This window comes from Vanessa cardui, chromosome 17, assembly GCF_905220365.1.
Source record: "Vanessa cardui chromosome 17, ilVanCard2.1, whole genome shotgun sequence".
In the NCBI taxonomy this organism is placed as follows: domain Eukaryota; kingdom Metazoa; phylum Arthropoda; class Insecta; order Lepidoptera; family Nymphalidae; genus Vanessa; species Vanessa cardui.
The window spans coordinates 13,498,011-13,510,372 of record NC_061139.1 but is presented as its reverse complement, the minus strand read 5'-3'; the positions used below and the strand labels follow the sequence as shown (position 1 = coordinate 13,510,372).

The 12,362-nt window shown below is 44.4% G+C and overlaps 2 protein-coding genes across 3 annotated transcripts; both read right to left on the bottom strand.

Moving 5' to 3' along the window:
• Positions 1-1,106: 1,106 nt before the first annotated feature.
• Positions 1,107-2,159, bottom strand: LOC124536837. Its single transcript, XM_047113465.1, has 3 exons — positions 2,079-2,159; positions 1,362-1,802; positions 1,107-1,286 (listed from the first exon to the last, which is right to left on the bottom strand). Exons 2-3 carry the CDS (start codon positions 1,734-1,736, stop codon positions 1,152-1,154), a joined length of 510 nt encoding a protein of 169 aa, XP_046969421.1. The 5' UTR covers positions 1,737-1,802; positions 2,079-2,159; the 3' UTR covers positions 1,107-1,151.
• Positions 1,767-7,173, bottom strand: LOC124536836 (kelch-like protein 3). Of its 2 annotated transcripts, none has more exons than XM_047113463.1 (12): positions 6,867-7,173; positions 6,310-6,363; positions 5,380-5,548; positions 4,653-4,847; positions 4,194-4,277; positions 3,942-4,121; positions 3,785-3,859; positions 3,657-3,716; positions 3,466-3,585; positions 2,987-3,396; positions 2,305-2,919; positions 1,767-2,229 (listed from the first exon to the last, which is right to left on the bottom strand). In XM_047113463.1, the coding sequence occupies exons 1-11, from the start codon at positions 6,905-6,907 to the stop codon at positions 2,361-2,363; spliced, it is 1,947 nt and encodes a 648-aa protein (XP_046969419.1). In that variant the 5' UTR covers positions 6,908-7,173; the 3' UTR covers positions 1,767-2,229; positions 2,305-2,360. The 2 variants fall into 2 exon arrangements, with proteins under 2 accessions (XP_046969419.1, XP_046969420.1); XM_047113464.1 differs by having other exon boundaries at positions 2,088-2,229; positions 5,380-5,536; positions 6,867-7,171.
• Between the last annotated feature and the right edge of the window lie 5,189 nt (positions 7,174-12,362).

The following is a 12,362-nucleotide window of genomic DNA, read 5'->3' as shown; positions in this document are numbered from 1 at the left end:
TTATAAAAGTCTACTTGAATAAAGTTTATTTTGATTTAGATTTTTGATTGTTAGGTATTAGGTATTCAATACTATCTGCTATAAAAATTGTAAATATCTTTCCATGAATATGTGTAAGATGTGATGGATTTGTAAAATAATATTATAGCCCAATTTAAATGTACCCGCGACACCTGTATTCTCTGGTGAATCGAATGCTTTGCTGCAAGCGATTTCTTTGCTCTCTCCTGTAACCCGAAACAGTCCGCTATCCCGACCCCCACGATCCCACGCAACGCCACGCCACTGCAGCCACGCAGCTCACGCCAGTGGTTTTTTTTATGAGCTGTTTTTCAAAATTTAAACGACGCTGTCATCTCGGAGGCATCCTCCGTCAATTTCCTGCCGCTTTTGACACGAGGAATTAAATTAATAATCAGTGTTTGGTCGCCTTAACTAAAAACTATTAAGCTAAAATTTGTATTGAATTAAACAAAGTTGACATGAAAAAATTGATCGAAAAATTACAAATTGTGTTATTCTTTCATCGACTGGAACAGGAATGTCAGAAATGAAACGAATCGTTGGAAAGTCACATTTATTCATTTAACTACAATAAAGATATAATTTTAAGACAATCGTATTGAGGATTATAATATTATTGTTCGTTTATTTACGTGCTACAAAAACAAAACGAGAATATATTAGACTCACTCCCCACGCCGACACGCGCGCATTCTCTAACAGTCCAGTCAGACTTCACACACTACTCAGAGTTCGCATAGTGGAATGTTTTACAATACTGAAATGTTTACTGAGAACTTCGCTCGATAAGCGATGATCGGGAATGAAACCACTCGTCACACGTGGGCGACGAGCTCAAGATATTCGCTAAAATAAGTCAACTCGCTGTAACATGGCATTTTGCTTAATCATAATCGAGAGCATGTCTTTGCCGTCGCGTACTGCTCGCGACAAACGCACCTTTTTATTGAGATTCGTCTTCTCACAATTATACTAAACGCAGAGAGGAGGAGCGACACACCGACGGCTCCTGCGCGAGCGCGCGGGCTCGGCCCTCCGGCGACGAAGGTACAATCAGTCTACGACTAAGTTAGCTATTTTAATTACAAATTAGATAAATCGTTCGTAACAATCGGAGGGCGCGGCGCTCAGTCGGGGCGCAGCGGCTCCTCGTCCGAGTCGTCGTCCGAGTTCGACGACGAGCGCGCGACGGCCACCTCCGCCTCGCCCTCGTCCGCCTCGTAGGCCTCCTCGTCCGCCTCGCAGCACGGCCTCTCGGCGCCCTGCGGACACGCGCGGCGGTCAGCGGCGGCCAGCGGCGGGCGAGCGCGGCGGGGCGCGGGTCGCGGGGCACTCACGCGGAAGCGCGGCAGCGGCGCGCGCTGGCTCTCGGGCAGCAGGTGGTAGGAGCGCGACGCGGGCGGCGGCGGCGGCGGCGGCGGCGCGCGCCAGCGCTGCATGAGCAGCAGGCGCGGCGGCGCGTCGATGGTGCCGCACGACGCCGACAGGCGCGCGCGCGCCGCCGTCTGCAGGTGCACGGCGCCGCACAGCAGGCGCCGCGCGCGCGGCACGGTGCCCTGCGCCGGCGCCAGCCGCTCGTTGAACTCCAGCGTCTGCGACGCGCGCCGGTGGCGGCGGCACGGCGGCGCCACGCGCCACCACCAGTACGCCGCGCCGCCGCGCCCCACGCCGGCCAGCGCGCCCAGCCCGCCCACGGCGCCCACGGCCCCCATGGCGCCCACGGCCCCCACCGCGTTCACGCCGCCCACGTCGACGCGCTCGTACAGGTTCTCCTCTATCTGAGGAATGAGCGGAGCGTTCGGAGCGTTCCCTCTGCGCTTATGTTTTATTTCTCACGTTACGTCTCGTCTCGTTTGTTTTCTTCCACGCGTAACTCAGAGTTTCATATGACAATTATAATTGGCTTGTGTCCATAATGATGAAGGATAAGTTACAGACAATACGCAAAAAACAAACAAAAAGTAGATCAATAGCTATACCAGGCACGTCAGGACACGCTCGCGAGTGCGAGTGTCAACGATATATCTAATTTTAGTGTAGCATAAAATGGATACATAGATGACGGCAGGTCGACGGTCGACGATGCCGAGGTCGGAGGTGGAGAGTGGTAGTGGCGGTACGAGGCAGTCGACGGCGGACGGTACCTGGTGTCGTCGCCAGCGCGGCGCAGAGGACGCGCTGGCGTACACGCGCACGTTGACGTAGCTGCGGACAGAGCGGCGGGTCAGTGGGGGCGCGTCCAGAGTGCGGGGGGCGGGGGGGGGGGGGAGGCGCACCCACCTGTCGTCGTGCGGCGCGTCGTCCGGCGCGGCGGCGGCGCGCGGCTCGGGCGCTCGTCATGCGGCGCGCTCCACCACCGCCACGCCCGCGTACGAGCGCCCCACCGACATGGCGGCGCCCAGCACCGACCACTGCTCGGCCGCCGGGTCGAACACCTCCACGGTGGCCAGGTTCGCGGCCCCGTCGTCGCCGCCCACCACGTACAGCTTGCCGTGGTGCGCCGCCACGCCCGCGTTGCGGCGCGCGTGCGCCATGGGCGCGGCCGGCGCCCAGCCCTCGCTGGGCCGGTAGCGCTCCACGGAGCGGCGCACGGCGGGCCCGTCGTGGCCGCCGACGGCGTACAGCGCGCCGCCCGCCACGCCCACGCCGGCGCCCGAGCGGCGCGCGCCCATGTCGGCCGCCGCCTCCCACGCGTCGGCCGCCGGGTCGTAGCGCTCCACCGTGTGCAGGCACTGCCGCGACGCGCCGTCGTAGCCGCCCACCGCGTACAGCTTGCCGTCCAGCACGGCCACGCCCACGGACGAGCGCCGCGTGCTCATGCCGGCCACCGGCCGCCACACGCCCTCGCGCACGTCCATGGCCTCGGCGGAGCTCAGCCCCGTGGCGCCGTCGAACCTGCGGATGCAGGGGCTCAGGGCGCTGCCGGGGCGTCGGCGCGCGCCGCGCTCGCCGCGACACGTACCCGCCCACGGCGTAGATCACGTGCCCGATGACGGCCACGCCGAGCGTGGAGCGGCGCGCGCACAGCGGCGGGCCGGGCGCCCACGCGTCGGTGGCCACGTCGTACACGTCGACGCTGCGCACGCGCAGGGTGCCGTTGAAGCCGCCGACGGCGTAGAGGCGCGAGCCCACGACGGCCAGGCCGGCGCGGCAGCGGCGCGTGGGCAGGTCGGCGGCGGGGCGCCAGCGCGCGCTCTCCATGTGGAAGGCCTCCACGTCGCGGATGGCCTTGGGCGCCTGGCCGCCCACCACCAGCAGCACCTTGGGCGAGCGCGGCGGCTGGCGCGGCCGGGCGCGCGCGCACGTGGCGGCGGCGGCGGCGCGCCGGTCTGGCCGCAGCAGGTGGAACGAGAGCGCCTCGATGACTAGATCCTGCGCGAGGAAAGCGGAAATGTCGAGTGACGGGTTCGGTCAGCCCCCCGGGCCGGGGTTGGGGCGCACCTTAACGCGCAGCTCGGCGCTGGCGAGCGGCTCGGCGGCCGCGCGCGCCACCAGCGCGTCCTGCGGCAGCAGCGGCAGCCGGACGTGCTCCAGCAGCGAGCCCAGGCGGCCGCGTCTCGACTGGTGACGAGAAATGGCGTGTTAAGCGTCTGCGAGAGTCGTCAGCCACAGAGGGTTCGAGAGAAGGGTACCTCCGGGTCGTGCTGCATCCATCGAATGACGGCATCCAATATGACCTCCTCGTTCGGCACCTACGCAAGAGAAGACGGTGAGTCCCGATAGCTGAGGACGCGTCGGCGCCGGCCGTCGTCGCACGCACCGTGAGGCGGTCGCTGTCCAGCAGGCTCGCCAGCGCGTCCGCCTCGAGCCCGAGGAACTCCTCCGTCTCCAGCACCTGCGACACTCGGACACGTTAGGGGAGCGCGCGCGGGGCCCGGGGCGGGGGCGGGGCGCGGGGGGCGGCGGGGGAGACCGACCTCGACGAAGTGGCGCTCGACGAAGCGCGACGCGCAGTCGGCCAGGTCGGCGCAGGCGTGCAGGTCGGCGAAGGCGCGGATGCCGAGCGCGTTGTCGGGCGACAGCGCGCCGGCCAGGAAGGCGCAGGCGCGCGCGCGCACGCCGCACACCTGCAGCAGCGACGCCGCCGACAGCACGCTCTGCGGGCCGCAAGCGCGTTAGTGCCCCCGCGACGCTCGCACGGCCGCGGGGGGGGCGTCGGGGGCGCTCACCTGCACGTTGTCTTCGGTGATGACGAGCGAGTCCGGGTTGTACACGTAGTCTATTATGGCTTCTAGCGCGTGCGGCTCGACGTCCTGCGACACGGGATAATGTTTATACATACTAGTTTCACATTGCTCTATCAATTTGGTTTAGAGTAAACAAAAGAGGAATATAAAATCATTTCACTTGTCGAGTTTCTAAAACGGAAATCATACTCCAGATCTGAGAAGACCGGCGAGTGTTTATTTTGTAACGAATTATTATTTTTATTTTATTTTTAATGGCAGGGCAAGGGGTGCTTTCATTTCCATGGTGGATCATGTATATAGTATATAGTTCTAAAAGCAAAAAAATAACAAGAACCTACTAAATTATACTAAATATTTGAAAGTAGTAATTTATTATTTTGGTTAAAAAGTTGGCAACCGATGACTGTGGAACTGAACCGTCAAATACCGTTGTGGTACCTGTATGGTGATGGTGGATTGCGTGCGCTCGTCGAACTGCGTGAACATCGCGCGGAAGTACGGCGAGCACGCGGCGAGCACGGCGCGGTGCGCGCACACGCCCCCCGCGCCCTCCGCGCCCGCCGCGCCCGCCGCGCCCGCCGCGCCCGCCGCCGACGCCTCCGACGCACCCGACGCGCCGCCTAGACACTGGGCCTGCGAAGGAACGAAGACTTCATCCTACTCTTTCGTAACTTGATTACTTTCCAGTCGGTGAATAAACGTGCACGATTCGCACTTCTAATTCAATTCACATTTTTAAAAAGAAGTTAAAAGAGCATTTCTTATCAATCTCCTAATTTTGGCATATTAAGTAGTGTATATGTATTTATATGTATGTATATTATAAGTATTTATATATGTAAACTTTAATGTATATATATATATATATATATATATATATATATTTCTCATTTTTAGTTTAGTATTTGTTTTAGTTTTATTTTGTAATTGTAAACTCTTGCCTGTCTACCTTTCACTGTTCTGTCTATTTTCACTCTTCTGGGTATGCTGGAAGAAATCTCTTATAAAGATATACCTCTTAAATTTTGCTTTCCTGTGACTTATATATTTGTATCTGTACTGTATCTGGCAAATTTTAATAAACTGTTAAATAAAAAAAAATAAATAAATAAATCATTGAAAGGCCCTTATAAAATGAGTTAGCCTTCCCGTTGCCGGCGGGTACCTGCAGCCGCACGTCGCACAGCACGTCGTCGCGGCGCAGGCGCGCCAGCGCGTCCAGCAGCTGCGCCGCGTGCTGCGAGCCGGCGCCGCTCTCGCTGGACTCGCGCCGCTGCGACGACTCGTCCAGCGACGACTGAGACGCGCACCGAACCATCATACTGCAGAAAAGGCTTTTGAGCTGATCAATTGACATGTTTTCATAAGCTTTCTCATTTCTTTAGATTTAACCCTTCATTTAATTTAAAGAAATGCTGATTTACAAGACAATTCTGTACCACAGATTAAACAAACATTGACTGACAGGCAACCTTCTAAATAATTGTTTTTGTAGAATAATATTTCAAGGGTAAAAGACACTAATCAAAGATATAAATAATTTCAAGGTAGACATATGGTGATTGTAATTAACTCAAAAGTCAGCAATAATAACAATTTAAGTACATCTATGCCGTTAAATAAGTAAGTTAAAGAAGAGACTGATCTGTTCTATAGCTTCTAGTCCAGTAGTTCCCAAATTTTTCTCGTGGACCACTTTCAAAATAGTATTGGTTTTGGTGGGCCCCTGAGGCTACATTTCTACCACATTTTTAAAGTCACCAAAAAATAAAAACTGCATCGCTTCTGATTTCTGTCCCTATATTCTGCTAGGTAAAATAAAAATGAAAAATAGTACATTTTCTAACACTTTACTTATTAAAAGAATAGAATAACAAAAAAAAATTTATAAGGTAATATAAATATGCTGACATTTTTGCTCTTTACAATCGCAGATAAATTTCTGTGGACCCCTATTAACATCTTATGGACTCCTATTTTTTATTCACGCCTACGTAGACCCCCATCAAGTCGCCTGTGGACCTCTAGGGGTCCACCTGGACCACTTTGGGAATCACTGTTCTAGTCTCTTCATATGCATACTTTGGACTCTTACCTGTATCTGGCTCTATCTCCATCCCCCTCAGCGGCACTGTGTTCTACACTCACTCTGAAATTGTTTACATAAATACTCTTATATAAGATTTGTTAAAGGTATATTACTATTGTTTATAGTACTACAGTCTATTTCACTTTATTTAGTCACCTAAATAGTTTGTATTTTCATTTCATAAAATGTTATTTTAAATGTGGATGGTTTTCATTTTAAGTAAAGAAGGGTTATGAGATTAAAATAATAAGTATGTGATATTTAACTAATAAAACAATAAATATCCTCAATGTAATTCAATTTAATGAATAGTAAAAATAACATGACAAGAATAAATGTACAAGTCAAATGTACACTGTTACCAGGTCAATTTGAATATTAAAGATAACAATATTTGAATTAGTCGATAGGTTAATTTTAAATAGTTTACTCACAAACAAACAAATCACAAGTTAGAATCAACACGTAAAGACTTGTCTTACGTTACGACAATCTCTGTGCTCAAGTCTGTTCATTGTTTATGCTTTGAGTGGAAACTTTTTGGAAGTTACAAAATATCTTACAGGCCACGGTCTCGTTCCGCATCTCCATTATTTCCTTCCATCGCAGTTCTCGATTACAAAACCATTCAACGGTCAGTGCACTCAACAGCAATCACAATATTGAGATCACTTCACTAAATGTAGGTTTAATTTCAAATCAATACATTATTATTTATATACTATTTCTTTGGCGTTCAATATACAGTGTAAAATATAAGTCTTCATTTATAATAATAAATGTACATAAACTATTCCAATAAGTAAAAACAAATATGATCAGTTTGACGTCTCACATATGACAACTGTGACAGTTAACTCTTGTTATCAAAAAAAGTTTTGAACTGAAAGCCTGGACCTAGATTATAGTTCTGATTTAAAAATATACATTGACCTTATTTTATTTAAGTTCACAATACATCTATTTTAGTTATATGTAATGAGAAAAAGATTTCAATACATAATATGAAATTAATACTGTGTAATAAATTATGTAAATATGCTACTTTTTCATTATCCTTATAGAAATGTTGACAAAGTAAAAAGAATAATAGGAAATCTAACATTTTTTCATATATGTTAACCGTACGTAGTTTTCACAAATCAGTAAAACCGAATACACAAGAGAGTTCACTTTAATTATGATAGATGGCGCTGTAACATTTTAAAGTATATTGCTTTTAAAAAAAAATAAAAACACTTAAAAAATTTAGTAAATACATTCTATGCATGTAATATATTTGGATAAATTCATCCAATAAGGGAAATCAAAATTTCCCTTAAAGTAGGTATTTTAGTGTGACGTAGGTAGTAGAGAAGTAGTTGACCGAGTACAGTACAATTTAAAACTTACTGTTAACTGTATAATTTATTTTATATCTTTTTTTATCTGGTATCTTATATTTGTATTATATCTGTTTATTTGTCTGGTCTTACTGACGTTAGCTTAGAGTAGATTTAAAATATGTCGGGAAAAATAATATGATTAAAAATTCATACATCATTCGTACATAATATTATATACTAGAGAATGTAATTATATAAAAAGTTCATAGCTTTTTGTCATTAGACAACACAAAACGTACTTTTAAGTCCAATAAATGTTCGAAAATATTCATTTCAATGACATGCTGTAAAGGGCCACATTGATCGCAGTTTATTGGATAAGGATTAATGTTGTATTGCTTCGTGGCGAGTTCGTGGTATACATACTGTTACTTTACTTCTGAGAAACTTGTACCTAATTGCAGCTCTATTATTTACACATAAAAATGTTATTACTTATTTTTTATTTCCTTGTAAGTATAAGTTTTCGCGTACGTTTAATGTACTGAAAGGGGGTTTTTGTATTTGTTGACAGTAGACAAACACGGTAACGTACATTGTACAGCGTGCGGTGTGTATATGGAAACGAGTATCGCAAACTGTCATCGCTCGAGGAAGTAGTACGACATCGTGTTGAAAGTTAATTGACGAGAGGGTCGCATGCAAATTTGATGAGCCGGGGGCCGAGGGCCGTGATGGATTGCTTTTTGATGAGATTTGCGCCGCGCCGCCGCCGCCGGCCACCGAGCGACACCTATTGCTTGTCCATCCAGGTTCATTACGATACACCATTTTTGAGTTACCTACTATATGAAATAAAAATAGTCTATGAGGTCACAGGTTACTAAACTTAGAAAAAATATTTTTATACAATGTTCGTTTATGAGAAAAGACCGGGGAGTAGAAGTGACATATTTTAAAGTAATCTACATATGTGCGACAATGATGTTGTAGTAAACAGATATGTAATTAACGCGCAAAAAGTGAAGACTAGAAAACGTCCTAATTGGGGCGTTTGTTGTTTTTGTTTGTTTTACGTAGTAATACGTTATAATACACCATAATTACGTAGTAATACGTTTTGCGTAATTAAAACATCTAGTTATCCCTTTTACGGTCCCCGGCGCGGCACACTTTTTTCTGTTGTTTAGTATGGATATAACATATCTGTTTATTAGAATATCATTGATGTGCGATATTACTTATATTAATTTGATGTAGGTAATGTGTGTTATTTACATCATAAAAAGTATACCTTAAATGTAATTCAAATTACGTAAACACAAGTAAAATCAACACAAGCAAACACAAAACAATAATGTAATAATAATATTACAATTACAATAGACTTGCACCCAGCTATACAGGGGATATTCAATTCCGTATTATTAATGACAGTTTGTTATGACCGAACATCATTCAATGTTTTAATTTATTTTTATTAAGGGGACTACAGGAGCTAATTGCCCTTGAGAATCACGCGCACACACTTACACTAACGACAAAAACGGCATGTCCCCGCGCGCACTACGCTTGGCGAGGCGGCGAGGTTACGCCTGAATATTCCAATAGATGGCGCCGAACCGCCGAACCGCGCCGCGCCGAGCGAAAGCGAAGCGAAGTCAATTCTATCAATTCCATCAATCACAGATGTCATAGAAATGGATAGGACAACAGAATTATTTTTATTTATTTTAAGTGTCATTTAAAAATCAATTATGGTAAAATTAAACTGATTCAATTAAACTTAAAGGATTCTTATTTATATTTTCTGTACAAAAAATAGACTGTTAATTTTAACCTTTTTTATTTAATTTATATTACATAACATTAGTTGTTTAATACTAAATATTATAACATACCAATTTTTAACATTTTATAAGTTTGATAATATATATATATAAATTAAATTAAAAAAAAATCTAAAACATGTTTAGTCGATTTGATTGAATTATTGGTTAACGAGGTCAATGAGAATGGGTTTGGTCATAAATCGCACAAAAATTGATACGATAGAATATAATTTCTATTGTTCTTGACTGTTACTTGAAAATGATTAACAAATAAAACTGATTCAATTAAACATTTTTATTTATATATGGTACTACAAAAAAAAAAATCGTGTTGTTTTTATTAAAATCGTTTATTTCATTTCATTCATATATATGAATGTATGTATGTCCTGGATACTTGCAATCAATATTTCACCCACTTCCACTGATGCTATGAGCTGAAATTTTTACACATGTTAAGTCTCGATGACAATGCACGATTCATTTATTGCCGCCATATTCAATACAATATGGCGGTCGTTACAAAATTGCGATTGAAATTTTTTACAACAATCCCTATGAAATGAAAGATCTCGATGTGAAAAATGCAACTAGTAAAGTAACGTTATTCAAGATTCAATATAGCGGACGTTACGAAAAGGTGATTAATGATGATGTTCTATATCTGGTATCAAAGCGGATGAAGAACGAGCAATGATTGAAAGTTGGCAATTCTGTCATAATATGATGGAGAGTGAAATTATAGTAGAAGGTTTTAAACAATCATTGGCTATTCATGGTTTGATATATGGGCTACTGATATCTGATGGTGACTCAAGCATTTATTCCAAAATTTTGCAGGCAAGGCCATACAAAGACATTACAGTTGAGAAAGTGGAATGCAGGAATCATTTACTAAGGAATTTCTGTAATAAAATGCAAGCGCTACAAACTGAAACCAAATATTTAAAAAGTCACAGAAAGCTGTTAACAACATCACGAATCATGAGTATAAGGTCCTGCATAAGAAAAGCAATTAAAAAAAATAAAAATGACCCCTTTCCAGAAGAACAATATTTATTTGATGATATTTTGCAAGCACACCATCACGCCTTTGGGAATCACCATGAATGCAAATCATATTTTTGTGACGAAATAGGAAATCTGGAGAAAAATGATATCCCCAAAGATTTTGAGCTTGGTTCGTTGTGGCAAAGAATCTGTATCATGATTCAAAGTATTGCCGGTCAAGCTCGAAGCTTACTTCACGACGTGGACAGCAACGTGGTGGAACGTTATCACAGCATCATTGCAAAATACGTAGGAGGAAAGAGAGTAAACTATTCGCTCAAAAATTCGTACCAGACGCGATGCGTTGCTTCAGCAGTGTCGTATAATGAAGAAAATGCGCTGTCAAAATTATATAAAAAAATGACCAATAAAAGCCCGGGAGGTAAACTCAAAATGTGGGAAGAAAGCAAATATAAACAAAAAATCCTTAGTAAGAGGTATACGAAAAAGAAGAGAAGGTTAGTTTTTAACAAAAAACAAAGTGACAAGGACTATGGCCAGTCATGTCAAAAGCCGGATATGCCGGTAGACGTACTAGATAAAATGAAAAATGATTTCATTAAAAGTTTAGATAAGACGGATGAAGAGCGAGCAATGATTGAAAGAAAAACTATTCTACAAAGCGCTAACGGAGAATGGCTTGAGATGAGGAGATCGTTATTGACTGCATCTAATTTCGGTAGAGTTATAAAAAGGCGTGTTAATACACCTTGTGCCAATTTAGTAAAAGATATACTGTACCGAAAAAATATAGACCACGTAGAATCCATAGCCCATGGCCAACAAAATGAAAAAACCGCCCTGGCACAATTGGCTCTACAAGAACAAATAACTACATATAAGACCATGTGGTTTATTTATAGACCGACAATTATTTTTCTTAGGTGCAACACCTGATGGTTTAATTGGAGATGATACTGTGGTTGAAGTGAAGTGTCCTTTGACAGCCTATAAAATGAGCCTTGCAGCAGCAATTGAGAACAAAAAAATTAACTTCTGGCAAAAAACAAAATCAGGTGAACTATTAGTTAACAAAAAACATGTTTGGTATTACCAAGCTCAAGGTCAGTTACACGTGACCCAAAGAAGATATTGCCTGTTTGCCGTATGGGGGAATGAAAAAGAAAACCTCAAAACGGAAATAATTCAACGAGATGATGAATTTTGGGAGAAAGAAATGAAATCACCTAAAATTCAAATATAAATTATATTTATAGGTTTTGAAAATATCAAAATCTATAAACTCTAAGCGTGTTTCTGGCAAGGGGTCATTCATTTATTACGTAAGACGGTCTAGGGGGTCGACCATGTCTTATGTTTTCTTACAAGGAGAGGGGAAGGAGTTTCGATAGTTCTTACTTCGGATAAAAAAATGTGCAAAATTAAAATTATTGAGAAAAGAGCCGGAAACCGCGCAATTGCCGAGGTTCGTTCGAATGCGTACCATTAAGAACCATTGAAATTACAAAAGTTTAAAAAATTGATACTTTGAAATAAAAATAAACAAAATATTTATAATTTTTTTCCTTTAAATTATTACGTAATAAATATTGTACAGGGAGGAGGGGGTTCGCCCTATTCTTATTTACTCTTATAATATGGGGGAGAACAACTAGTGTAAATATGATTTACGTAATAAATGAATGGCAAGGTGATATTACCTAGCAACATGCGGCTGATGTTAACAATATTATTACCTGTGAATTAGAGGCTTCTTCTAGTACACGCTTATATGAATGTGTACTTTTATCATTTAATTCACAATCATCGTGATTTTTTAGTGTTTCCAAACTATAAAAAAAATTGATTTACGTACAAATGACACATCCAAATATTTTAGATCTTTGGTTCA